General features: G+C 38.9%; 1 protein-coding gene across 1 annotated transcript in view; it reads left to right on the forward strand.

The window, feature by feature from the left end:
* The first annotated feature begins 12,148 nt into the window (after positions 1-12,148).
* The window catches only part of LOC115212096, a 33,897-nt gene continuing 20,783 nt past the window's right edge, over positions 12,149-25,262 (forward strand). Inside the window, exons 1-2 of the mRNA XM_029780936.2 lie at positions 12,149-12,460; positions 20,366-21,078. Coding sequence (XP_029636796.1) covers positions 12,429-12,460; positions 20,366-21,078 — 745 coding nt within the window. The 5' untranslated portion in view covers positions 12,149-12,428. The remainder of the gene's footprint in view (positions 12,461-20,365; positions 21,079-25,262) is intronic.

Genomic DNA, 25,262 nt, shown 5'->3' on the forward strand with positions numbered 1-25,262 from the left:
TTCTGGACTGCTTAGCTTTGTAGTTGAGAGTCTTAGCAGTGTTATGCCAACTGTTATTGATTTTAAATTTCGGTATTTCCGTTGTAATTTTTAAAAAAAGAAGCACTCCGTCGGTTACGACGACGAGGGTTCCGGTTGATCCGATCAACGGAACAGCCTGCTCGTGAAATTAACGTGTAAGTGGCTGAGCACTCCACAGACACGTGTACCCTTAACGCAGTTCTCGGGGATATTCAGCGTGACACAGAGAGTGACAAGGTCGGCCCTTTGAAATACAGGTACAACAGAAACAGGAAGTAAGAGTGAGAGAAAGTTGTGGTGAAAGAGTAGAGCAGGGATCACCACCATCCCTGCCGGAGCCTCGTGGAGCTTTAGGTGTTTTCGCTCAATAAACACTCACAACGCCCGGTCTGGGAATCGAAACCGCGATCCTACGACCGCGAGTCAGCTGCCCTAACCACTGGGCCATTTCGCCTCCACTCCGTTATCTATGATAAGATAATTAATCAGTTGCTTCTGATGGAGGAATCACCTGAGGATTCAGCCCCCACCCTTATGCCCCTCCCCCAGGAATTGTAGGCAGGGATGACGGATGGATTAATATTTACCACGTTTGCTTATCTTTTACTTTCTAATCGTTTCGGTCGTTGCACTTCCTTGACGGGATTAGTCGAACGCATAAACCCCGCCAGCAGCACTTAGTCTTTAAGCCTGGTACTTATTCTGTCGCAATCGTTGTCGAACCGCTAAGTTATGCGGACGTAAACAAACCAACATTGGTTGTTAAATGGTGACATGGGACAACCACAAACGCAATCTCACTGAAGCTTTGAACATCGATATTTATTTATAAGGCGGCATATGAAGTTAGAACATGTTTATTCAGTTAGAGCTGCCTACAGTCCTCTCTCTCTCTCTCTCTTTCTCCTCTCTCTCTCTCTCTCTCTCCTTTCTTTCTCTTTAACTTTTTCTTTATTTTTTTTCTTTCTCTGATTCTCCCTCTCCCGCTCTCTCGCTCTCTCTTTTTCTCTCTCTCTCACTTTCTAACTCTCCTTTATCTATTTTTTTATTTGTTTCTTTCTCTCATTCTCTCTGGCGTTCTCTCCGTCTCCTTTTTTCTCTCTCTCCCTCGCTCTTTCTCTCTTTCAAACACACACACACACACACACACACACACATACATACATACATACATATATACATACATACATACATACATACATACATACATACATACATACACACCATTTCTGGACTAAATAGCACTAAATGATAGCGACGTCTTTGCAAGGGACTTAACTCTTCTATACTTACTTCCCTTGGAAATAACGCCGTACAATATTACGTACTGTCGTCTCCCTACCCAACAACAAACGACCCGGAAACACCCACGGTTTAAACGCCGGCACATCCTCAACTACGTTCTGACAAGATCAAGGGACAGACGATATGTACGCATCACCCGCTCCATGCCTGGTGCAGATGACTGCTGGACGGATCACGGCCTTCTTTTTTTTTACCTTGACATCAAGATTCGCTGCCCAGCAAAGCGGGTCTCAGCAAACATACCTTGCCGACGCTTCGACTGCGCCAAACTCCGTAACTCACAGGCATCCCAAGACTTCAGGTAATCCATTGTGAGACACCTGGTGGACCTCCCAGAGCCAACCTCCAGTGGACGAGCCTTCGTGAAGCCAAGACCGCTGCCGCCGAGGAGACAATCGGCTTTGCCCGGAAGAAGGACCAAGACTGGTTTGACGAGAATGATGAAACCATCTCCCGTCTTATTGAAGGCAAACTCCGGACGCGCCTAGTCCTCGAGAACCATGCCGCTGCGGAGAACAAACGGAAACCCCAGCAAGCATCAGCGGAAAGCCAGCGAGGAATTCGAGAAGCTCAGAACATCGGGTAGCAGAGGAAAGCAGAGGAGACGCAAAACTTCGCGGACCAATGAAACTTGCGCAGCTTCTATGCCGCAACCAAGGAGATCTTCGGCCCCACAAGGTCATCAGTGGGCGGCCTGAAGAACGCAGCTGGCACTACGATAACCGACACCCAGAGAATCCTCGATCGCTTGAAGTCCCATTTCGAGTACCTTCTTAACGACCGCTCAGGCACTCCTGACGATCACCTCAAAACCACCCCACAGTTCCCCATCCGCCATTGGATGTCCCTGCCGCCCTCACGCCATGAGTTCATCAAGGCACTTGCGCGCATGAAGCCGGGGAAAGCGCCAAGACCAGACAACATTTCCTTTGAGTTTTTTACGCACGGGTGTCCTGAACTGAGAAATCATCTGATGCTCATTATCCTCACGATCTGGGAAAGCAAGACACCCGCCGAACGACTTCCGCGATGCGACTCTCCACACCATCTAGAAGAAGGGAGACAGAGAGGATTGCAATAACTATCGGGACATGTCACTTCTGAGCATTGCAAGTAAGATCTTCGCCCGTATCCTACTCAATCGCCTCATCCTCACAGAAGACGTGTTTCCCATCACTAGGGGTTTTAAGCAAGGATGCGTCGTTGCACCAACCTGTTTCTCTTTGTACATGTTCAGCGAAATCCCACTATAGGCTACAGTTAAACAGTAGTCAAATTTGAGAATCCTGCGCGCCCTTGACGTATGTGTATGTATGTGTGAGTGTGTGTGTGTGTGTGTGTGTGTGTGTGTGCGTGTATGTGTGTGTGTGCGTACGCACACACACACAACTCCTTAATAACCAGCGACAGCAATAACAATGGTATGAACAAGATAAGTTACTCCATTTAAAATAATATGAGATAATGTGGCACGCTTGGGTGTTTTAAAATTAAATGAAATATCTTTGATCTTAGGTCAATGAGGATTAACTTCAGACTAAATAGCAAGAGACTATTAGTAAGAGCAATATGATTGCCACCACCACCAGTAATATCCTTGCCAACACCATTACCGTCATCAGCAACAGCAAATAGGAAACAATAATAGTATCAGCACGACTGCAATGTCTGTATCTACATATGTTGTGTGTCAATGTAACAGATTGTGCATGTGTGTAAACATGAGTAGATTGTGGAGTTTTATGGCTCAAGCCAGAGGTTCAAGTCAAGGAGCAAAGGGCCCACGAACATGGTAGCCCTTCAACTAATTAATTGTACAGTACTTCTTCCCATCTCATTCATTCAGCCTTTCATCTTTTCATTTCCATTCGAATAAAACAATTTTTTGCTTTCACCAAATAATTCTTTCCTGGTCCTATTTTTAATTTTTTTTTTTTACCAAACATTTGTTATAAATTTGATTGCCGCCGCTGTGGGATTTACTTAAAAACTTGAGCTGTATGGAAGGAAGCCATCGAGTGGAGCTGAAGGCAGTAGTGCGCAAAGGAACCGTAAAGTGATTACACGGGATATTACACACAGTGATTTAAAAAAAAAAACTTGATGCAGTAGAAAATAACCACATAGCCAAAACATTAAAGCTTGTAATGTCCGCAATAAAAGTAAAAGTAATGCTCAACAGGCTGCTCTTTTAACTGCTTGAACCTTATTTTCCACATAGAACCAATGCGACGTTTAAAATAAATTGTTCTTGGACCGAGGGTCAAATTAGATATAATGTGCTGATAATCACGATGGTAATTTTAAAAACCACAATAACAGTTTGTATAATGATTTTCAGAAAAAGAAAAGTGAAGTTTATTGTGCAAAACCTTTTCTGGCAAGTAAAGGTCGGTTTGAAAGTTTTACAAAGTGCTTGAATTTGCACAACTTAAAAAGGATTTGTGAAGCTGCATGTGTTGAAACAGAGTTTGATACAGAGATAGTTACTAATGATCCGGGACGGCTGAAGAAATTTATTACTAAGGGGGCTACATATTAGAGCAAGTATGAAATGTTGATGAAATTGCACTTTTTTGGAAGTATATACCAGCTAGAATTTTCATTCCTTCAGCCAATGGATCAAGATGTGATAACATACTTCAAGGCGTATTATCTGAGAACTTTCAGAAAACTTATGAATGCAATTGACAGGGAGCATAAACCTACTCTTGGAGACTTTTGGAAGAATTTCAGTATGAGAGATGAAATAAGATGAATACCGTAGCTGGGTCAAGGAATTAAATAAAATTCTTAATTCTGAATGTCCTTTAGAAAAATATATGGCCAGATATATAGGCGCAGGAGTGGCTGTGTGGTAAGTAGCTTGTTTACCAACCACATGGTTCCGGGTTCAGTCCCACTGCATGGCACCTTGTGTAAGTGTCTTCTACTATAGCCTCGGGCCGACCAAAGCTTTGTGAGTGGATTTGGTAGACGGAAACTGAAAGAAACCCGTCGTATATATGTATATTATATATATATATATATATTATATATATATATATATATATATATATATATAATATATATATATATATATGTGTGTGTGTGTGTGTGTGTGTGTTTGTGCATCCGTGTTTGTCCCCCTAGCATTGCTTGACACCGATGCTGATGTGTTTATGTCCCCGTCACTTAGCGGTTCGGCAAAAGAGACCGATAGAATAAGTACTGGGCTTACAAAGAATAAGTGCCGGGATCGTGTTGCTCGATTAAAGGCGGTGCTCCAGCATGGCCGCAGTCAAATGACTGAAACAAGTAAAAGAGTAAAAGAGTAAAAGAGAGATTGTATCCGTGACTTTACATGTTTTCCACAAGAAGTAAGTCTACATCAAATTCAGAAAGATATTGTGACGCCTTCAAATGATGTGGAGTTTGAAGAAATCATTAGAGAATGGTGTGGCTGCGTTGTTAGTGTCCCATAGAGAATGTTTATCTACCAAGAAACTAAATTCTGTTAGAAAAAGAGCAAGGTGAGAATACAGATGAGAATACAGATGAGAATATGGAAACTCTGTCAACTTCATTTAAATTAAATACTAAGAATATTGCTAAAGTGTCTGAAAGTTTTTGCGGATGACAACTCTGTAACATAAAAATTACGAGATAAGGTTACAATGAGCTCAATTTTTTTAATTGGTTGCGATTTTTTTTATATATATAATTAACTTTTTTTTATTTCCAGTTTTCCCTGTTATAATTTAAGACAGCACGGCCAGGGGACCGTGAAGTCTTGTATAAAACAAATGGAGAACAGGACCTTTTATGTTGAAAAGAAAGAAAAAGGGAAAGCAAAAATAAATAATAAATAAATAAATAAAAGCAAAGCCTTGTGAGTGGATTTAGTAGACGGAAACTGAAAGAAGCCTGTCGTATATATGTATATATATATATATAATATATATATATATATATAATATATATATATATATATATATATATAATATGCGTGTGTGTGTTTGTGCGTTGTGTTTGTCCCCCTAGCATTGCTTGACAACCGATGCTGGTGTGTTTATGTCCCCGTCACTTAGCGGTTCGGCAAAAGGGACCGATAGAATAAGTACTGGGCTTACAAAAGAATAAGTCCTGGGGTCGAGTTGCTCGATTAAAGGCGGTGCTCCAGCATGGCCGCAGTCAAATGACTGAAACAAGTAAAAGTAAAGTAAAGTAAAGAGAAGAGAGAACAGAAGGAATAAAAAATAAATAGATGGAATAAAATAAAATAGACTACACACTTTTACACATTCGCTCGTCAATCATAAAATCTTAATGCAGTACTACAAGTGACACTAGAGGACTACATACATTTAGAAATCAGTATAGAAATGTATGTTAACGCCAAGTTTCTATTTCTATTAAGTCAACGTTAATATTTTTTTAGTCGTAAGTATCTCTTGCTAACCAACCACATGGTTCCGGGTTCAGTCCCACTGCGTGGCATCTTGGGCAAGTGTCTTCTGCTATAGACCCGGGCCGACCAATGCCTTGTGAGTGGATTTGGTAGACAAAAACTGAAAGAAGCCTGTCGTATATATGTATATATATATGCGTGTGTGTGTCTGTGTTTGTCCCCCTAGCATTGCTTGACAACCGATGCTGGTGTGTTTACGTCCCCGTCACTTAACGGTTCGGCAAAAGAGACCGATAGAATAAGTACTGGGCTTACAAAGAATAAGTGCCGGTGTCGATTTGCTCGACTAAATGCGGTGCTCCAGCATGGCCGCAGTCAAATGACTGAAACAAGTAAAAGAGTAAAAGAGTAAAAGAGTAATGCAAATTTAAATTATGCGATGAGGGAAAGACAACGTTAGTTTGTCAAGTACGGAGAGAACTCTGCACCTGTTACAGTATTATTAATTAAATCTAAATAAAATTAAATCCACTTAATTAGCAGTAGTAGCGATGAGATAATTACGGTAGAAATAATAATATGCACAGACAGTTATAAAAACTATTGTATTCTAAAAATAGATCATCGCATGACATCATTGACTAGACGCTATTTAAATTAACTGTAGACTAAAACAATACATTTGAGTGTTTTCTATTTTGTTTTATTTTTATTTTTGTTTGTTTATGTTTTTGTTTTTTGGTGGGGGTGGTTCACATTTCTAAAAATATAATTTTCCTAAGTGTAATCGAGAGGCAAGTGATTTGATCTGAGACCATGAATTGAAAGTAAAACAACAACAGCGCAGGAGTGGCTGTGTGGTAAGTAGCTTGCTCACATGGTTCCGGGTTCAGTCCCACTGCGTGGCATCTTGGGCAAGTGTCTTCTGTTATAGACCCGGGCCGACCAATGCCTTGTGAGTGGATTTGGTAGACGTAAACTGAAAGAAGCCTGTCGTATATATGTATATATATATATATGTATGTGTGTGTATATGTTTGTATGTCTGTGTTTGTCCCCCTGGCATTGCTTGACAACCGATGCTGGTGTGTTAACGTCCCCATCACTTAGCGGTTCGGCAAAAGAGACCGATAGAATAAGTACTGGGCTTACAAAAAGAATAAGTTCTGGGGTCGATTTGCTCGACTAAAGGCGGTGCTCCAGCATGGCCGCAGTCAAATGACTGAAACAAGTAAAAGAGTAAAGAGTAACAGTGTAGAAGATACATATTAGCCATCCAAAAACGAAAATGATTCTCTTTTACTTGTTTCAGTCATTTGACTGCGGCCATGCTGGAGCACCGCCTTTAGTCGAGCAAATCGACCCCGGGACTTATTCTTTGTATGCCCAGTACTTATTCTATCGGTCTCTTTTGCCGAACCGCTAAGTGACGGGGACGTAAACACACCAACATCGGTTGTCAAGCAATGCTAGGGGGACAAACACAGACACACAAACATATACACACACACACACTTATATATATATACATATATACGACAGGCTTCTTTCAGTTTCCGTCTACCAAATCCACTCACAAGGCATTGGTCGGCCCGGGTCTATAGCAGAAGACACTTGCCCAAGATGCCACGCAGTGGGACTGAACCCGGAACCAAGTGGTTGGTTAGCAAGCTACTTACCACACAGCCACTCTTGCTCCTTTTTTTTTTACATTGCTTTCGCGGATTCCTCTGACCCTGTCCAGTTCCATTATTATGAATTTGAATTAGGAGCTTGAGTAATTATTAATCTTTCATTTGCTGATAACCTAACCATAGACGCCATCCCTTTCGATGTGTTGCAGATATTCTCTTGATAGAACCTGGTGGCCTTGACCGTTGATCTTGTAGAATCCCTCCGCTCAGCATCAATGTAAGAAGCACCCTTGGCTCAGTTGATCTCTTCCCCTACCTTTTCACAATCCGCCATACTGCAGTCCCATGACTTCATCGTATTCCTGGCAGGAGAGCTGAATGGGTGCCATGCCTTGCCAATGGGTAGCCCGTAACTATGCAGAGCAATGCCGTCACTCCATGAGGTATTTTCAAATTAATTGCATACCCGATTTACGTTAACTACACTTAAAGATTTACTATTTGATATGAAAATTTTCGTCACCCTATTCTGACACTATTCCACTGATGAAAATATTGAATAAAATGTAAATGAAAAAAAAATGGTATCACAGGGGCCATGCATACCCTGAACGCAAGGTAAAGTTTTTCGCAAATTATAGTGTGGCTTACAATGTGTTGCTTACCCATGCTATTTAACTGAAGTGAATTAAGCTTTGTAAGTGTTTGACTAAATTTGCTTGTCAAGAAATTTGTAAGTTCGACTTTTTAAAATGTTTTTTTTTCTTTTTTTAAGTATCACCATTATAGGTATTTATACTCCGGTTAAATTAAGAAATCAACTCGTAAATAAACGAAACCCACGAATCCATCACTGTACACACACACAGAGTCGCATATCTGTGTTGTAAAAAGGTACTCACACGTGTCTATGCGCATAGGTACACCATGATCTATACACACGCAGACGAGGGTCGATTCGTGTGAAAAAGAAGTGAACAAAATGAAATAATTATAGAAAATATTGCATAGAATTTGAGAAGTGTTTTGAACGTCTTTCGATGATAGCAGGTGAATCAAACGTACTATATAGTTCGTTGTAGGATATAAATATGACCACTTACTGATTCCAGAAATTTGTAAGTTGGATTTTTTAAAACTTTATTTATACTCCGGTGAAAGTAAGAAATCAACTCGTAAATAAACGAAACCCTCGAACCCATCACTATTCACACACACACACACACACACACACACACACACACACACACACACACACACACACATACAACACACGCACACAGTCGCATATCTGTGTATGTATTTATGTATGTTTGAAGGTAATCAAACCAAATTTTCATCATTTCGAGCCACTCACCAAAATAGTATTTCTGCCAAATTTGGTGAAAATCCGTTCTGCCGTTTTCCGGTAATTTTGCAAACACACAGACAGACAAAGACAAGTGGTTACAATCCCCTGCGCGTGTAAGCGAAAGCAGGGTAACAACACCTTTTTTTTTTTTTTTTTACAATCGACTTTTTCTATGTGATTCCAAAATGGAAAGTACAAATTAAACACTCCAAATGAAGTTAAAAATCAACTTTTTATTCTGAAGAAAATTCACGTACTCAGAAATATCTTAATTTTTATCTACATATTATCTACACGGTTCCGGGTTCAGTCCCACTGCGTGACACCTTGGACATGTATCTTCTATTATAGCCTCGGCCTGACCAAAGCCTTGTGAGGAGATTTGGTAGACGAAAACTAAGAGTAGCCCGCCGCGTGTGTGTGTGTGTCTGTATGTGTGTGTGTGTGTATGTGTGTGTGTGTGTGTGTGTGTTTGTGTTTTCCCCCAAACACTGCTTGACAACTGGTGTTGGTGTTTACGTCTCCATATTTAACGGTTCGGCAAAAGTTACTGATAGAATAAGTACCAGGTTCAAAACAAAAAAAGAAAAGTCTGTTCATTTGATCAAAAAATTCTTCAAGACGGTGCCCCAGCATGGCCGCAGTCTAATAACTGAAATAAGTAAAAAGAAAAAGTAATTAGAAGTATATTTTCATTAAAAAAAATTTAAAACACGGACGCAAGCGTGGCTGTATGGTGAGAAGTTTGTTTCGCAAACCACATGGTTCTGGATTCAGTACCAACACATGGTACCCTGGGCACGTATCTTCAACTATAGCCCCGAGGCCGACCAAAGCCTTGTGAGTGCTTGATTGACGGAAACTGAAAGAAGCCTATCGTGTGTGTGCGTGTGTGAATTTTTTGTTGTTTGTCCCCCACCACAGCTTGACAACTGGAGTTGGCTTGTTCACGTCCCGTAACTTAGCTGGTCGGCAAAAACAACCGAGAGAATAAATACCAGGTCTATAAATAAGTACTGGAGTCGATTTGCTTGACTAACCCTTTAGTATTTAAACCGGCCATATCTGGCCAAAATATTTAATCTATTTTATGTTCAAACTGACCAGATGCAGGGCTCTCACACCTACCCTACAATGTTATCCTACATTAGGTAATTACACCATCAAGATCTTGAAGATATGAAATAATGCATGATTAATTCAAATCAATGGGAATCAATAAGCATTATGTTTGATTGAATGATCAGAACACTAAAGGGCTAAACCCTTCAAGGCGATGCCCCAGCATGGCCGCACTCCAATTCGTGAAACAAGTAACCCTAAACGGATAAAAAAAAATCCTTGCCACCGATGTCGTCGTCGTCGTTGTTGTTGTTTAGAACTATGATGAAAACCGTGGAAGTCTTGACCGTTCCACTTTTTCATTTTTCCAGTTTGTCTTAGAGGGCTTGCTAAAACCATGGGCACAGGCCCGTCGTTTAAACCAGTCCAATATAAATCGAAAATACAACCTATTTCTTTATTACCCACAAGGGGCTAAACATAGAGGGGACAAACAACGACAGACATAGGTATTTAAGTCGATTACATCGACCCCAGTGCGTAACTAGTACTTAATTTATCGACCCCGAAAGGATGAAAGGTAAAGTCGACCTCGGCGGAATTTGAACTCACAACGTAACGGCAGACGAATCCGGCTACGCATTTCGCCCGGCGCGCTAACGTTTCTGCCAGCTCGAAAATACAACCGCCTGTTGTCCTTCCCTCATCTAAGGTGGGTAAATACGATTTAAGAGAGGTCTGGCTACTTTTTGTTGCTTGTATTAGCATTCACGAAATGCTTTCCAACGTTTCTGTGACCTCATCACACTATCTCGTTATAATGAATGACACCCTCTGTTCATTCCAAAAAAGGGTACTACTTAAGAAGAGTTAGCTAGTCGTGACTAGTCGTTCTTTACTTTGGGTTTTATTTACTTTGTGGATCTTTTCGGTTTGAACGGCAGTTTTTCTAGCGGTGTCATATGAAATTGTCACCCATAATTATGACCCTAGTATCGATCTATTGCATTTCAATCTGTTTTAGGGTTAGGGTTAGGGGTGGGGGAAGGGTATTTTTTTTCTCCAGAAATGTAAATAAACCCAATCTGTTTCTTAAACGAGGGACATATTCATACGGCACAGAATGTTTTCAACTCAATAGACGTCATTGATTGGTTGAGATTGCAGAAATTGAAGAAAAGAAAACAACAAATATCTTACAAACTATAGAATTTTCTCAATAAAGCTAAGAGAAAAAGACGTTTTATAAACAGATTCTACCAGTATACGAAGTTTAAAAGTGTTTAGTTTCGTGGAAATTATTTTTAAAAACTGCCGTTCAAACCGAAAAGATCCTACTTTGTTTAAAAGAATTATTTACCTTGTTTTTGTGTTTTATTTACTGTTTTAAAAAAATTATTTAGTTTGTGTAAAAAAATTATTTTATGCTTTATTTACTTTGCTAGGTAGTCGTTGTAGGATCGACTAGTCACGACTAGCTAGCGCGGATGCGCGAATACTCGAGTGCGCGCACCGGGACCACGCTTCTTAAGTAGTACCCAAAAGAGAAATCATAACCTCCAGAAGAAAATGTCCTAAATACTTTTATATCCTCTTTCCACATTCTTCCGTTTGGGGAACAAAAACGTTGATATTTTTCGTCATTTGTGTTATTCAAAATTTAAAACCCTGCGACACTTAACTGTTACTCACAATACCCTAGAGCAGTGTTTATCAACCATTTTTTTTAACCAACGGACCCCTCTGATTTCTATTTTACTTGGACGGATCCTCCTAACCATTCGATCTTTTTAAAAAATATAATATAACTAAATATTCGATTCACTTCAACATTTAAGTTTAATTTGTCAAAATATTTTCGTCGCTTTAAGACCGCGACCTGTTCGCAGCACGGATTTTTGTCAGTGAACAGGTCGCGGTCTTAAAGCGACGAAAATATTTTGACAAATTAAACTTAAATGTTAAAGTGAATCGAACAGCTTTTGTGTGTTTCTTAAATGGCTTACAAACACCTTCCACGCTGCAATTGTTTTCGTTTCAGCACACGATCTCAGATCAAATCACTTGCTATGCAAGTACATCTCCGTAATTAAATATTAACAAGACAAGCTGTGGTGCACCTGAGCACTGTATACAATAATTTCATTATTATTATTATTATATAAGACCTGTTTTAAAAAAAATTTGTTAAAATATATTGTGTATTGTAGAAGTATAACCAATTTACTGCATTAAATTTTAACAACAAAATCTTATATGGACCCCGAATGGGAACACTTGTTAGAAAAACAGGACAGCCTTGCTCTACTCTGAAACGCCTAATTAGTGTTAGTGCGTGTTAAACAATTAAGGGTTAATGTTCTTTAACCGGACGTTGATATCAGTTGGAACACGCATGCGTTACTCAGCAGCAGTAGACATGACTGGCGTTGTCTCTAATGGACAACGATATCATCAATCGTTAGAACGGATGTGTTTATGTGTATATATGTCGATCCCGTCCCTCTTGTTTAAATAACCGTAACTGTAACTCCCGTAAGAACTCCCCCAGTCGTTTACCCAAAGCAGAACAGGCCTGTTGATAGGCCGAATTCGTCTTTCTTCGATGCCTGACTCGTCTTTCTGTTAACCCAACCATTCTGAAAAAAAACACTTCAATCACACGATGGCATCTTCGGCCTTGCTTACACAGAATCAGTGAGTTTACTTTTCAAAATTCATCGATTAATTACAATGTAAATTGTTTTTTTTCCTACCTTAACATTTACATATATATGGATTAATACGCACACACATGTAATTATATGGATTACTGTATACACACACATATATACATCATATGTGTGTGTGTATCTTCACATTCACATTATAAATACACTTTTATAAATGACTATTGATTTTTACATGTCGATTACCTATCAATATTTTTACACGAAGTCATTGTCAAATTGTTCCAATATGAACATTATTATTTAAAGTTGTATTTTTTAAAAATTCTGTTTACGATTTTTTTAAAATTATTATTGCTATTATATGTTGGTTTATAACATACTCAAAGTCGCATATTTTGTAGAAAGGGATATAGTTTATTATTCTATCCTCAGTAAGTCACTGGTACTTTATTTTATCGAACCCCTTTGAAGGATGGAAGGTAAAAGTGGGCGGAATTTTGGAATAATCTTATACTTCATTGAAAAGAATATATATACGGAAGTGGTGGGTTGTTAAAAAATAAATTAATTTATGGACAAAAACTTTTTTTTTTTTCCAGGATCGTATTTCCGTTGTATTAAACTTAGGAACCCCAAAATAAAATTTAGAAAAATGAAAACGAATGGGGGGTGAGGATACCCTTTTTATTTCTTAGGAAGTATGGGACTTCGAAGTTACAGCTATTCCAAAACTCCACCCGTAATTGGTTGTGGTTTAGCAAACGTTATCTAAACCATAGTAAATATCAGCTCAGCGGGTTTCGTTTTAATACAAAATATTTAAAGATAACAAGTGTTATCGCATTTCATTCCTGTTTAGCGAAGTTAAATTATTGGAACTGCTATGTTTGAAACACATCTCTAAAAACCCTTTGCATGATGGATCGTGTCCTTTAATGTTTGATTTCGTTCCACTTATTCTGAGTCACTCCATCCTATCAAACGCCTACTATATATATATATATATATATATATATATATATATATACATACAACAACAACAATTGAGGAACGGCCTCAATAGGCCATTCGACCCACTAGAAAGAGCAGCCAGGACTCAAACCGCCAAGTAGTAGTAATTCAGAAATTAAAGGAAAATTAAAAAACATTTACCCTATTCATCATATATATATATATATATAATTTTCTACGTTTTCACATTGTCAAAGACTTTGTTTGTTTTGAATCTATATTACAACATCGCTTAATTCCTTCCTCGTAACGGTTTTGAAATTTCATATACTATCTGTTGATTTTTCGGCCATAGTAATGAGATTTTTGCAAGCGAGAGTTGTCAACAAACATATTATTGTAATTGCATGCAATAACAAGCTTTCGTATTTTCAGTTTATGATGTGACAACTACACTCTAAACACACACCGTATTTCAGTGACCTAAACTATATTTTATATCTTCTTAAGCGGTATTATTCTCAAAAGACAATGTTGATTCCTTATATATATATACGGGTATATAGTTTCACTCTAGCGTGTCTAAATTTATAAAGTAATATTTTCATTCTCTATAATAGAAAAAATGTGTTGCCTTAATTAATTTCAAAGTAATCGACATGTTTACTGTTAAATTTTTCCCGTGTCCACAATTTAAATTAACCTTTTATCAATTACTTGTCAAAACGGTCCCCCTACAACCACCACACACAGAGGTGTGGGGGAAGAACCAGTTTACCATTATATATTCCATGGTACTCTGACAATTTCCGCCACTTCCTTCACGGGTGATGAATTATCTTATGCTGGATGCTAGGAAATCAACATTGCTACTTCCGGCTCAAGAGAATGTGGTATACTTTGACTAAATGCAGACGGCCATTCTGAATAAGAACAGGTTTGTTCACGTTGCATTTCACGTACTAACTAGAAAGACATTTCTGCAATCTTCTTTGGGGACATCATTTTGACTGTACTTCATCTATTACAGTCTGAAAATGGACACGCTGTAAAACCAAATATCTAAGTTTTCTTGTTGAAGTACCAGACTTAACTGGACAACACTTACTCTCACTTTTTTTTAGCCTTCAGTCATATTTTAGATAGCATCAACAATATATCACGATCATTGTTTTAACGTCCACTTTTTCATGCTTGCATGGGTTGGAGGGAATCTGTCAAGGTGGATTTTCTATGTCTAGATGCCCTCCCTGTCACCAACCCTCACCCGTTTCCAAATAAGGTAATATTTCCCCATGGCCAGACATGCTTTCACAGAATATTGGAACCAAAGGACACCACTTGCATAACAGTGATGCTCATTTACAACAGACATGATGTCAAAACACAGAAGTGTTGTCAAAACAATGACCTCACATGAATCTTTTTACACATGCCACGTAAATCAGTTGTGGGCAAACTGTGGGTCCCATGGGACTTTCTGAATGGTACACCAATGAAAATCACCTTGAATGTTTTAGTAGTGCAGCCTGCCTGATGGTGAACCATGTCACATGTGGCCCACTTCTCTAGAAAGGTTACTCATACCTGCTGTACATGTTACTAGATATAGGCGCAGGAGTGGCTGTATGGTAAGTAGCTGGTTTACCAACCACATGGTTCTGGGTTCAGTCCCACTGCGTGGCACCTTGGGCAAGTGTCTTCTACTATAGCCTCGGACCGACCAAAGCCTTGTGAGTGGATTTGGTAGACAGAAACTGAAAAAAGCCCGTCGTATATATGTATATATATGCGTGTGTGTGTCTGTGTTTGTCCCCCTAGCATTGCTTGACAACCGATGCTGGTGTGTTTATGTCCCCGTTACTTAGTGGTTCGGCAAAAGAGACCGATAGAATAAGTACTGGGCTTACAAAAGAATAAGTCCCAGGGTCGAGTTGCTCGATTAAAAAGGCGGTGCTCCAGCATGGCCGCAGTCAAATGACTGAAACAAGTAAAAGAGTATGGTTCTTGCTCTATATATATTTATCATTTAATGTCTATCTTCTATTCTGGAATGGATTGAATTGTTTAACAGAAGCCAGCAAGTAGGAGAGCTGTACCAGGCTCCATTCTCTGCTTTGGCATGGTTTCTGTGGTTGGATGCCCTTGCAAATATCAACCACTTTACAGAATGTACCGGGTGCTTTTTATGTGACACCAACACCAGCAGGGGTGCTAAATAACTTACAAGACAAAGACGTCTCGGCTGAGGGAATGGTACCAAAGGAAATGACTTTGTACCAGATGAGAGATCAAACTATTATAGAGAGATAGACTGATGTTTTACTATGCCGGAGATCCTTGGCTACTCCTGTAGGAAAAGGAGAGGAAGGAGAGATAGTTAGAAAAAAATATGGACACTTAGTGAGAGAGAAATAGATGGTGTTGGAAATGCATCAAGACTTACCCACATGGAACAGTGGGGGGTGGGGTAATATGAGTGGCACATGGGAGGGATAGAGGGGGATATTTCATAAGAGTCTGAGGGGAGATGTTTAGAGATGAGAAAGAGGTAACTAGCTAGTGATGGTTAGAGAAATTGGAGTCATGGGTGTGTGTGTGTATGATGTGTGTTTATTTGCATGTATGTATAAACAATTTATGTTAGCTGGCATTATTTACCATTCACATAGACAAATGTTCATTAGGAATTATTTTACAGTTATTAGTAGAAGCTTTCTTTTTATGTATTTTATTATTTTTTTTTTACCTCTAATTTCTCTAATGGGTCAAAGTGAATAATAAGAAAAATAATTTTGGAGTTTGAACCTAAACCATTAAGCAGGCCAGACATTTAGAATTTTAATGGTTCATTTGAATAATGGAATAACTATGGTGCATTGTAGAATCAACAGTCGTTGAGGAAATCAATGGATTTTAGAGTGGCTATTATTTGTGTAATATTTTTACTATTATATTTTGCTGACTTTTATTCACTCATCATTGTTAATGTCTGTGCATCACAGGGTAGTTGTAAAGTAGTGCTGCTGTCCATACACCCAGTGCCATCTGTGTCCAGTCTGCCTTGAAAATGTATCCAGCCATGTAGAAATGCTCCCTTACTTGGAAACAAGTGAGGGTTGGCATCAGGAAGGACTTCTGACTGTAGAAAATCTGTAATGAATTCCGTCCAGCCCATTTATGCATGGAACAGTGGATGTTAGAACTTACGATATATATCATGTTTTACATGCTAGTGTAGGTTATACAAATTGTCGCAGTCTAATTCAGTTCTTATTTTGAGGTAGTACCCTCCTAGACAAGTCAGAGAACCCTGTTTGCTTATATTTGTACATTCTATTTTCAACATAGTCTCTATGGCTGGATACTTTTCCTAACCCCAAACTGCTTTATAGTGTATACTATATAAATACATACACGTCTGTATTTGTGTGTACTTATCTATTATTATTTAACTGTATATTATTGTCACACAACTAAATATATCCTTTTGTCACCCTGTCCAATCCTTTGTACCACTTATATTCACCTCTGTACATTTAGGATCCAATACATCCTCAACACTTTTTCTCTCTCTTTCCTTTCTCTCTCTTTTCCAACTGGAGTAGCCAAGTATCTCCAGTACAGCAAGACACCTGTTTCTATCACTCTATCATACTTTAACCTCTCATCACCTACATCATCATCTAGCTGTAGAAGCTGTACCGAAGCAAACAGTAGAGCTTTGTGCAGTCCTCTGGCTCGACAGCTCCTGTCAAACTGTCCATCCCTTACCAACATGGAAAAACAGATTCCTCATGGCTATACATGTTTTCACAGAAGACCGGAAACAAATAACATTGCTTGTATGATAGCGATGCTCATTCACCATCATCACATGGTATCAAGATAAGGGTCCAAACACACACAAACACATACACACACTTGATTCCTCTCACTTGTAAATCTAAGGTTTTCATGTTTATGATCAGGGAAATCCATCATTTAGATGATGAGCATTCAGTTGTCTGATCAACCGATCCACATACTTGTTAAATTATTATAAATCTAAGTGGTTGTGTATTCCACAAATATGTGTTCCTTTATGTGATAAGGCTGGGTTTTTTTTAAATCCAGATCCAATCCATCCCATGGACTTCCACACAATTTCCATCCATGTGCCCAATTTCATTCACAAGACTTAGTCCTACTTGGAGTTATGGTAAAAATGAGTTCAAACTTGGGACTTCAAGATATAATATAAACTTCTTAGCCACTTGGTTTGTGAAAAAAAAACAACTTAATCTAAAACTAAGATAGTATTCAAACAATTTGATAAAAACCTGTTTAATTATACCAATTATATTCTGGCTGAGTACAACACCCTCTGAAATGTTAATGTGATAGAGATGTCATATTAAATGTCATTAGTATACAGATCTGGTACATTTCATAGCAGTACTATAATTTGAGTTGGTTTTTAATATGACTAATCTATGTTTAACCCTTTGACTGCAAAATTTAATTTCATAGTTATTCCAGCACTGATGTAGGCGTTTTCTGCAAGTCACTTTGCCTGAATAAACTTGACACTGCAACAAAAAAACAGTTTCAAACTTGATAATCCTTAACACAAGATAGTGGTATATTAACCCTTTTGTTACTGTATATATTTTGAGATGCTCTGTGTTTCTTTCAATTACTTTAAATATACCAAAGAATTTAATAAAATAACTTAGTTATCATTCAGCTGGTGTTAGGAACTTAAATTGTGACTAAGGTTTGGTGGAAGATTTTAATTCAAAACTTATGGAAACAAGACATTTGTATTCAGAGCCAGAACCAGTTTCAGCCAGGTTGGTAATGAAAGGGTTGAGCTGCTTTCAGCAGTTAAGGGTAATGAAATTTTGAATAGTTACAAGGTGCGTTCAAAAAGTATCCAACTTTATTTTTTCCCACAAAAGCTAATACTGCTTGAGGAAAATCCTTTGGGCAGGGGTTGACACTACCCTTCTTGTGCTTGTGTGAAGATTTTTGTACCGGTAGGCCATGTCAGTTCCCAGCTGTTATGCCTAGAGTTCAGAGGTGTAGTGCATGCTCATCAGATTTTTGTTTTCATTCAAGATGACCAAACACACCAAGCAGAGCTCATCACCGGTGATGATGGTTTCATGAAGTTTAGGTCATGGTTTGCACAGTCCATTATGTCCTGAGAGATTTCTATGCAGAGTTGCTTCTGCTGCTCCGTCAGTAGCTTGAGGACAAATTTCACTGACATTTCTCATATGCACAAACCCACTGGTAAAATAGAATGCACTGATCCTGTGCTTATTCCCACTTCATGAGCAATTTCCTAGATTGTCATATGACAGTCTTCCGTGACTATTCATCAAACCTTCTCAATTGGCTCCTTGTTTTGGTTTGTGGTTGGCCTGCCAGAGCATACCTCACTCTCCATTGAGATGCAGCCATGTTTTGAGCAGTTGTACAACTTCTTAATCTGAGTTTTGTCCATAGCATATTCACCAAAGGCCTGCTGAGTCTTCTGGATGGTTTGAACTTGAATATCACCAAACGTTTGACAAAACTTGATGCATTCAGTGGAAACAAAAATCTGACAGGCGCACTCTACATGTCTATACTCTATGCATAACTTTCGGGAACTGATATGGCCAACCGGCATGAAAATTTCTATGTATGCACAGGAAGGGTGTTGTCACCTCCCATCCAAAGGTTTTGCTCATATGGCTTAGTTTAGCAGGAAAAAATAAAATCAGATACTTTTTGAATGCACCTCATATATCTGATTTCTGCTGTAAAGTGTTAACTAACTCCAAAAGCAGTCAAAATGTAACTATTGAAAAGCAGTTAAGGCGATAAATCAAAGAAATTAACTTGTTATTACTTGTCAAATGTGGTTTTTAAAATATCCACTATCTAGATTGTCTTAGCTTTTGTTCTTTTCCATGTATCATGATTGTAGGTGCCATTGGTCAAGGAGCTTCTCTCCCTTCTGTTCCACACAATATATTATCAAACATATCTTTGTAAGGAGATAGTCAATGGTCTTCTGGTAAGGCCATTGAGTATCTTCTCTCTCTGCTTTCATATGAAGAACATCTGTCAGGTATGGTTGACCATGCATCTGCATGTATATATACAAGCCAGGATAGGATTTTTTTGAAGGAAACTTAGACTTTCACATGCCTGCAAGTTGCCCCTCTCCATGTTATCAATATTTATCTAAGGGGAAAGATTGCCAACTTGGGCTGATAAACTTGGCAAGTGTGACTACAGAAATAGCTTTCAGAATCCAAAGAGCTGGATCAGATACCCCAAGAATTCTTTGTTTGCCATCTAACAATCCTGCCAGTCCACTGCTTTGGATTTTTATCAGCTTTGAGAGGATAAAAAGCAAAGTTCAGCATCACTGTCATATAAGTTATAGTGTTTGTTTCCTATCTTCTATGGTGTTATATTACTTTGCTTGGAAACAAGTGAAGGATGATGACAGGAATGGTATCCAACCATAGAAAATCTGCCTCAATAAATACCATCTGGCCCAAGCAATGACAACAATAATGATGATGGTTGCTGTCGATTTATGTAGTAAATGTCAGAGTAGAGAGGCAAGCTTCTTGTAAAACATGTTGGAACTATTTTGTGTCACTTAAACTGATAATGCCTTTTGAGAATAGCATAATCATATAACTTCATGACTAATTAAGATACAAATTTCAATTTGTTAATCACCTAGAAGTCAAACCATCTAAATTGAGCTACCCTAAAATAACTGCTAATTTATTTAAACTTAGCCCTACCTGGACTAACATTATCTTTTTGTTGAAATCTGGTTTTAGTTAATTCCAAAAGTTTCTATGAATTTATCAGCATATTTAATATCACAAATATTACGTCTGTTAAATGTTTTCAAGATATTTTTGTGTTGATATTTGCTTATAATTAATGAATGTTTTTTTATTTTTTATATTGTTTGAAGGCTGTCTGAAGGTCATTCAGAGGAGCACCACAGCAGCAACCGCGATTCTGTTGGAGACACCCGCTCCAGTAGTTGTGGATCGTGTGATGATCATACCATGGATGCTGTATCCTGCGGGAGTGATGCCAGTGACTGCTTGCAACCAATTACCATGGAGACAAACCCAATCTTCCAGCACTCTCCTGACAGTGGGACATTTGGGAGCCTAAGGGATGCTGACTTACACATGGCTCCCTCCGAACTGCAAGAACTGCATCAGCGAAACAAGGATGCACTCTTGCAGCATGAGATTAACATGAACTTGAACCATGGCTTACAATGCATAGATATGAGCATTGATCAGCATGATATGCATGGTCTTGAAGAAAACGATAACCTTGTGTCTGTTGCCCGGACCCATCTTGATGATAAGCTCAGTGAACAGATTGGCAACGGTATTTCAAATGTGGAGTTATTAAAAGCTTGTAAATTAGATTTCCAGCAGAAACTTGACCCCCATTCTTTATCCCTTCCTGTACCCATTCAGAACAGTGAGCGTAAGAAGCGGCACTGTTCTGTTGAAGACCCTTCATTGGATGCACTTAGTTCCGCTGATAGTGATCTCTCACGTAGCTTACCTCATGGCACCATTGTACAAAAAGGAGATATGATTGAGTTTATCGCTGACAATTTGGTGGAAAAAATTAAAAGGAGCAGCTCCCTCTCAATGGCAGGTAATATACAAGATGGTTTGGGGAAGAAAACCCCCTAATTATTTTGATTTTTTTTTTTTTTTTTTTTTTTTCATGTTTCATTGCAACATTTCATTTAGTGTCACATTTTTCACATTCTACCTATCATAATAATTGTATAGATTATTGTGCTGGTGGCACGTAAAAAGCACCCACTACACTCACGGAGTGGTTGGCGTTAGGAAGGGCATCCAGCCGTAGAAACATTGCCAGATCAGACTCGGCCTGGTGCAGCCTTCTGGCTTCCCAGACCCCAGTTGAACCGTCCAACCCATGCTAGCATGGAAAGCAGACGCTAAACGATGATGATGATGATTTAATGAAACATGAGCTTACTAACTCATAGCACCCTCTAATCACACCCTACCATCTTAGAAAACTAAGACACATTAGATAATGTGATATTGGATTCACTGTGTGTGTGTGTGTGCATATATATATTGGATTCACTGTGTGTGTGTGCATATATATATGCACACACACACACACACATGCATCAATCTTCGTTTTAATGTCCAGTTTTCCATGCTTGCATGGATTAGGCAGAGTTCATTGAAACAGATTTTCTACAGCCAAGTGCTCTTTTAGTTGCCAACTCTCACCTGTTTCCAAGCAGGGTAATGGGGACACACATGCACACATAAGTTCCGTCATAGCTGCATGTTTAAAAAGTTTACTTCCCCACTATGTGATTTTGGATTCAGTTCTGTTGAGCAGCTCTTTAAGCAAGTGTCTTCAACTGTAACTCCAGGCTGACCTATACCTTGTAAGTGAATTTGGTAGAGAGTAACCTGTGCAAAGCCTATCATACATAAGATTGTGTATGTATGTGTATATGAATGTGTGTGCCAGTGTTTATATTATGTATTGTAGATCATGTGATGATCATACTATGGAAGTATCAGGACAATTCCCCTAACAACCGCTACCCCCTTGGTTAATTACCCCCTCTCCAATATATTAAGAAGTTTTAATTGTCCATGGGGGATAGATGTCCTAGACTCACTATGGATGTGGAAGTGACATTACTGACTGCTTGCAGACAACCCAAATCTTCCAGCCCTCAGTAGGACATTTAGTATATGTAGCATACAGTGTAAGCATGTAGTGTAAATGTTTAAACATCATCACTATCTTTCCAAATTCTGTTGCATTCAACATGCAGAATTTGGTCCTCCAATGTCCTCCTTTTTTGGTTGTAAATTTTGGTCTGAAAAATTCGACTTGTATGCCAGAAATTACAATAATCAAAAGAAAGGCAGTGCCTATGACTTATGACAGGTTTTTCATTACCAGTGAGAAAACAAAGAAAAAAGAACTCCCACAGTAAGAAGCAGCACATAAGTCATCTACCCTGAGCCAAGATACTTTAACCGTACAGTTGTCACAGAAATGAACTTATGTTATGGTTATGCTTGAAAGCAAGAATAGAGGAAGTTATTTTGAGTAGACTCATTTATTTCAATTTATGTTTTACATCCATTTTTTCATGCTGACATGGGTTTGACAAATATTTTATCAAGACATGTTTTACAGCCAGATGCCCTTCCTGTTGCTAACCCTTTTGCTGCTTTTCAAGTACGGGATCTCTTACTATATCTACAAGGCACAAAATAAAAGTGTAAACATATCCAGGCAAGCACAGGTGCCCACACATTCAAACATGTGTATATATATATGACCGGCTTCTTTCAGTTTTGATCTACCAACTCCAATCAGAAGCTTTAGTCAGCCTGAGCTATAGTAGAACACACTTCCCCAAAGTGTTGTGCTACAGGACTGAACCTGAAACCAGGGGGTTGCAAAGCAAACCTCTCAACCACACAGTCATGACTTGTCTGCCATTCTTCAAACATTTATAGTCTGGAAATTATTTTTTTATTCTGTTTGTGTACTTGTGTGTGTGTGAGATCACATTTTCAATAAATTGTAGCGCCGCCTTGACTGGCCTCTGTGCCGGTGGGACGTTAAAAGCACCAACCGATTGTGGCCACTGCCAGACTCCCCTGGCACCTGTGCCGGTGGCATGTAAAAAGCACCCACTACACTCGTGGAGTGGTTGGCTTTAGGAAGGGCATCCAGCTGTAGAAACACTGCCAGATCAGACTGGAGCCTGGTGCAGCCCCCTGGCTTCCCAGACCCCAGTTGAACCGTCCAACCCATGCTAGCATGGAGAACGGACGTTAAACGATGATGATGATGTTCCTGGTTGTTAACTTTCAATCTTCTTTATCTATATATGCACTAAATTTAAATTGGTATATATAACCGTGGCTGTTACCAGTACCGCCTGGCTGGCCCTTGTGCTGGCGGCACGTAAAAGCACCCACTACACTCTCGGAGTGGTTGGCATTAGGAAGGGCATCCAGCTGTAGAAACTCTGCCAGATCAGATTGGAGTCTGGTGCAGCCATTTGGTCCACCAGACCTCAGTCAAATCGTCCGACCCATGCTAGCATGGAAAGCAGGTGTTAAGCGATGATGATGATGATCTTCTGACACCATTATTTTACAAATATGCATGAGCGCCATCATTAATGTTATTGGTATGAAGGACGAAGAACATTGAAAAACTGTGGCTCTTCACCAAGAAAACGTATATAACTGTGAACATCTTTGATAGCAAAACTTTTTAAACATCATGGGGTTGTATTAGCTTCTCAGCCATCAGGAAGGCTCTCTCCCCATGAAGTTTAACATGCAAATACAAAAATTTCCACTGTGTGGTAACAATAAAGACTGTATAGAATAGATGAAAATTTTTAGTCAAACATGGACAGCCTCTCAAGTGCTGATGGCGTGGTAAAAATTTACACAGTCCATTTAACATACTATTTGGCTGCTATTGTTGGTTTCTAGTATATAAAGCCCATCTAGTATATCTGCTCAAAAACTATTAATTTAGGACAAGAAGTTCTCTTCACTAATTACACCCTGAAGTTCATCTCGTATCCAACTGTGCAGTATACTCCATCCTGCTTACGTACATAACAGAGACAACCCTCTATTCCAAGACATCCAGGTGTAAAAACCATACAGTAGTAATTTGTTGTTTCAATGTTCTATACCCTATAGCACCCTAGCTAACCAGTGCTTTGTAGGTGAATTTGGTAGGTGGAAACTATAGGAAGCTTGTCATGTGTATGTATCATATGTGTGTGTGCAAATGTGCATGAATGCTAATATTGCATGGCTTCACTTGTCACCACCTGAGTGAAATTACAATGATGCTGACATTCCTTGTTAACTTTAGAACTCAACTGGTCACCGTGTGCTTTCAAAGACATGTGAAATAAAAGAAATCCTTTAACTGAAAAACGGGTAAATATTAGCAACAGGAAAAGCATCCAGCCATAAAATCCTGCCACATTTAAGTCCCTGTCCAACCTATTCTAGCATGGAAAAACATTAAACAAATGAACAACTAGTGCATCTAATGTAAATCAACCAATTGAAATCCATTCTTCTCCATGGGGCCGGATTTGAACTTTGGTTACTAACAAATTACATTTCAACTATACTGTACTTTCACTATCAACAGTGGGAGCACTATTTCTCATAGTATCTTCTTACATCAACTTGTTTTAGAAATTAAATGTGTGTAGAGGATTAAACTAGATAAATAGAATAGAAATCTGCATGTTAAATAAAGCAAAAATATGTCTGGGTTTGTCTCTTGTGCTTCCCAAGAATATTTATACATGTGTGTGGTGTGTATGTATACATGCACTTAATTACATGCCTACATAGTACAAGAAAATTGCTTCTGTACTATAGCTGGACAGGTGTGTGTGTGTGTGCGTGCATGTGTGTACACTTTTACTCACCCCTTAACTTCAGGATCCACCCAGGAACTTCAACACCATTATTTTTTATCTAATCTTCACTCCATCCCCAATCACCTCCACCTTCTAAAATGTGAGTAACCTATTTCTTTATTACCCACAAGGGGCTAAACACAGAGGAGACAAACAAGGACAGACATAGGTATTAAGTTGATTTCATTGACCCCAGTGCGTAACTGGTACTTAATTTATCGACCCTGAAAGGATGAAAGGCAAAGTCGACCTCGGCGGAATTTGAACTCAGAACATAGCGGCAGACGAAATACCGCTAAGCATTTCGCCCGGCGTGCTAACGTTTCTGCCAGCTCGCCTCCTTTACTCT

Source organism: Octopus sinensis, linkage group LG5, assembly GCF_006345805.1.
Source record: "Octopus sinensis linkage group LG5, ASM634580v1, whole genome shotgun sequence".
Taxonomy (NCBI): Eukaryota; Metazoa; Mollusca; class Cephalopoda; order Octopoda; family Octopodidae; genus Octopus; species Octopus sinensis.